Below are 4,090 nucleotides of genomic sequence, written 5' to 3'. Positions count from 1 at the left end.
CCACATAGCAAACCCGGCCCCACCCTTACCTATGAGGCCCACATTTGCGGCAAGGTCGTAATAGTAGGAAAAGGCATAGAATTCCACATCCTTCACTTCCTCTGTCCTGTGCACTTTGTTTCGGAGGATCTCAGACACTCGGCGGGCGCACAGCTGGTAGAGGCTCCCCGCTGGGGCGAAGGGAAAGCAGACTCAGCAGTCAGGGGGCTCTGGGCGCCTGACCACATGGCCCAAGGTGGCCAGGACCTGGGGGTGCTCACCAGCAACCTTTCAGGGGCCACGCACTGTGGGCAGGTCAAGGGGAGAAATTGCGAGCACAAAGGTGGCCGGAGGGTGGCCCTGATCCTGAAGGCCAGCAGCCTCAGGCTGGGCTCCTGGTACTGCCCTGACACAGCCCAGTGGGTCCACCCCACGCTCGCCCTGCCTGCCCTGGGCTCAGCTTGAGTGTGCAGCATCTCACCCATCTCACCAGCCATCTGGGTGGGGCCTGCACCCCCTCCTGTCAGAGAGGAGGGGGCTGGGCCTCAGAGGCAGCTTGCCAAGCTCATGAGACTGGTCATGACACTTGCTCAGAAGTGCGACAAACACAGACTGAGTTAGTGGATGTGGATGGCCCACAGCCCATGCCCAGACCCATTTCTGATCTTGTCCCAGCCCTGCTCCACATCTGACGGCAGCGCTGTCCAGCTTCCCAGTGGCCCCCGAAGCCTCCCCGTCGCCCTTTGGGTCTCATTTCCCTGCCTTCTCCCTGCTCTGACCCTCAGACCTCCTCCTCCTCCTGTCCCCCTGCCCTCTCCCTGCTCTGACCCTCACACTGCCTCCTCCTTGCTCCTTAAATGCAGCAGCCAGCTCAGGGCCTTTGGTGAGCTGTCCCCTCAGCTTGGAGCTCATTGCCCAGTTCGTCATGTCTCGTCTCTTCCCTGCTTGTCCTTAAACCACGAACCCCCTTCCCAGTCCCCTCCTGTTTATTGCCGGATAATAAAAAATAGAATTTCCTCTCCGTCCTTGGTCCTTGACGCAGCTTGTAAAGACTTGTAAGGCTCTGAGTGGTGAGGGTGAGAGGGGTGTCCTGTTATTCTCAATAAGCCCTAATTTTGTGCTAATGAGGTGACTCCCAGTGGGACCCTCAAGGGCTTCAGGATGGGGGCTGGTGGTTAGAGGATTGGGATGTTCAGTGCCCCCTGGAGGGCATGGGCAGAGGGCTGGGGACTGAGTCAGTCACCACCGGCCACTGAGTTGATTAGTCCCTCTGCAAGAAGCCTTGTAAAACACCTTCAGAAAGGGGCTCAGAGAACTTCTGGGTTGGAGACGTGTGTGTGGGGGGGAGTACCCTGGGGGGCTCCAGGTGCACCACCCCCCACACGCCTGCCTTGTGCCTCTCTCCCATCTGTTTCCCAGCTGTCCTTTAGAAGGAACCAGAGACAGGAACGTGTTTCCCAGAGTTCTGTGATCCCTCCCAGTAAATTACTGGATTTGAGGACGGGGTTGTGGGAACCCCTGACTTTTAACAGGTTGGTCAGAGGAACGGGGGCCCAGCACTTGCAAGGGGTGTCAAGGAGGGGGGCTCAGGGTCTCTGCCCTGACTCTGTAAGTCAGTGTTAGAACTGAGCTGAATCACAGGATACCCACTGGTGGCAGAAAGCTGGGTGGTAAGGGGAATACCCCACATTTGAGGTCAGAAGTGCTGTCTGTGGAAACAGTCCCATCAGTGGCATGTCCAGGTTGGACACGGTATCTCAGTAACCCTTTCAGAAGAAACTCAGAGCACAGAGCAATGGGCGCTGTGGTGAGACAGGCCGGGGGCTCCTTGGCCTCTCCCGTCCTTGCTGGAGCACGGGCCAGGGTGGCATGGTCCACAGCCGGGCCTGGCTGTCAGCTTGAGGCCGGGGGATGTCCAGGCCCTTCCTCACTGGGGCCTGCTGGGAAACCTGGCCTCTGGAGGAGCATCTGGCAGCAGACAGGGAGGCCCGTGCAGGGAGCCCGCGGGAGGCAGGAGCTCCAGAGCTGAGTCTTATCTCACAGGCTAGTACAGGCCAGTCTGTGAAGGAGGCTGGACAGGCTCCCTGCTTCTCTCAGGTGCTGAGGGGTAAGGGGCTGCCATCGACCCTCCCAAGCCACCCGCCTCCATGCCATACCTGCCTCCTGTCCTGCAATCCTGTACGTCACTTCAGCATGCTCCCACTCTCCTCTGAAACCAGCAGACAGACAGGGGCTGACCAGCTCCTGTCCATCCTCAGCTGAAAGAAGAGAGGAGGTGAAGAGCACTGGCTGCAGCGGAGCCAAGACGAGTCCCATGGAGGGCGGCCCATGGCACTGAGGGCCTCAGAGGGTCAAGGGAACACGCTTCCTTCCTACCGTGAGGATGAACCTCTGGGAGCACTCCAGGTCAGCGGCAGGAGGGCAGAAACCCCAGCAAAGCCACTCCCAGCTCACCGCCAAGAAGGGGCTTCGAGGTTCCAGGTGATGGAGCGGGGGGTGGGGCCAGGAGCCATGGCGGGTGCCTGCTCACCAGGAGCCTGTGCCACTGGGCCCATGACCGGCAGAGGAAGGGTGGTGGCTGGCCTCCAGGGCCCCAGCCCTCAGGGACACACCTGCTGGCCTCCCACTGAGCACGCCCCCATCCTTGGCTGATTCTGGTCTGAGCCCTCCTGCACCAGCGGAACGGCCCCCACGGGACCCCAGGGACCCCAGCAGGGGTGCCACTGCCTGTGAAGGCAGGTGATAAAAAAGACTGCTGTCTGCACCTGCTCAGTCCGGTGTGTGGTCTGCTGAGGGACGACAGCTCACAAGGCAGGAGCTGCCATCACGCTTTGGGGAGAAACATGGTCCCCTGCTGCTCTGAAGGGGGGTGGTGCAGGAGGGACAGGACCCTGAGGCTGGTGCAGACGGGCAAGCGGGTGCCTGCCGTCCTCCGCTGACTAACGGATGTTTTCTAGACCAGAACAAGGCTGCAGGTGTTTGTGAGACACGGACAGGGTTTGGGTTTGCAACAAAGGGGACACTGTTAGAAGTTTAAACGGCAGGATCTGAAATAAAGGAGCTGAAGCGGGACGTGTGTGGAAGAGGATTCCAGGGGAAAACGTGTAGGCTTGTGCACATCTGACCAAGGCCTCTGGGGGGACAGGCTGAGGTGGCCTCAGAGCAGGGCCCTGGCCCGCCTTGGGTACACGGTTCCCTAAATATCCCAGGAGCTCAAGTGCCTGCTGGCAATGTCTGGCTTGTCTGAGCCAAGTGCGTCAGGATGGGATGACATGGAGAGGGCCTGGGAGCAGACACAGGCTTTGTCCCCAAACGCCACACCTGGAGGAAGGTCAAGCCCGTTCCAAGTTCCCTCCATGCAGGAGAATGCAGGGCATGTTCTCAGGAGCCGCCCCATGGTAAATCCTTATAAACAAGCCGATGCTGATGGTGTGTGTTTCTTAGGTTCCTAAGACACTCTCTCTTAGTGATTCAGACACCACTTCACTAGCCATCTTTCCTTAAAAAGTAACTGGGGAGGTCCTCAGGGGCCCCCAACAAGGTCTACGGGCACACTCTCAGAGGCTCCCAAATCCTGTTGGCCAGAAGGGCTCTGGACACTGCACCCCACTCACCAGGCTTCCCCTCCTCGCCTCCCAGGACCGCCAGTCTCGCCGACATCAAGCCAAGCCCCAGGTAGCTGTGGAGAGAGTGCCCTGGTGAGGAGAGGCCGCCCGGAGGCCCAGGTGTTGCCTTGCACACGTCCAGTGGGTGTGTCCACTGGACCCAAGGGGGTGGCTTGTACAGCTGGGGCTGGGAGGAGCAGCGGCCTCCTGCTTCTCCCAGGAGCGCCTCAGCTGAACAAGCCAAGACCCTTCCTCGGCGGAGCTCAACCAGGAGCTGTGGACACTGAGGAGAGTGACAGGCAGGCCTCCACCTTCACAGTGCGGACAGGCCTTGTGGAAAGAAGCTACTCAAGGTGTCAGTGGCAAGAAGATGACCCAGAAAACCCCTGCACAATCCACAGGCTCTTCCCCACTTCCCCAAAAGCGTCTTCCGAAGCAGAACAGAATACATACAAAAGAAGAAATACTGCAGCAGAATTTTAAAAGGAGGAAAAGGGAAGGAGGGG

At 59.4% G+C, this 4,090-nt stretch overlaps 1 protein-coding gene across 1 annotated transcript in view; it reads right to left on the bottom strand.

The window, feature by feature from the left end:
- Window positions 1–4,090, bottom strand: part of ENTPD6 (ectonucleoside triphosphate diphosphohydrolase 6 (putative)) — a 16,785-nt gene that overhangs the window by 3,252 nt on the left and 9,443 nt on the right. The window contains exons 9-11 of the mRNA XM_010836357.1: window positions 3,594–3,658; window positions 2,136–2,237; window positions 30–170 (exon numbers count right to left, since the gene is read on the bottom strand). Of these exons, the coding sequence (XP_010834659.1) occupies window positions 30–170; window positions 2,136–2,237; window positions 3,594–3,658 (308 nt within the window). The remainder of the gene's footprint in view (window positions 1–29; window positions 171–2,135; window positions 2,238–3,593; window positions 3,659–4,090) is intronic.

This window comes from Bison bison, unplaced genomic scaffold (assembly GCF_000754665.1).
Source record: "Bison bison bison isolate TAMUID 2011002044 unplaced genomic scaffold, Bison_UMD1.0 scf7180017864063, whole genome shotgun sequence".
In the NCBI taxonomy this organism is placed as follows: Eukaryota; Metazoa; Chordata; class Mammalia; order Artiodactyla; family Bovidae; genus Bison; species Bison bison.
Note: the sequence above shows the minus strand (reverse complement) of the source record. Positions and strands in the feature narration are given on the sequence as shown.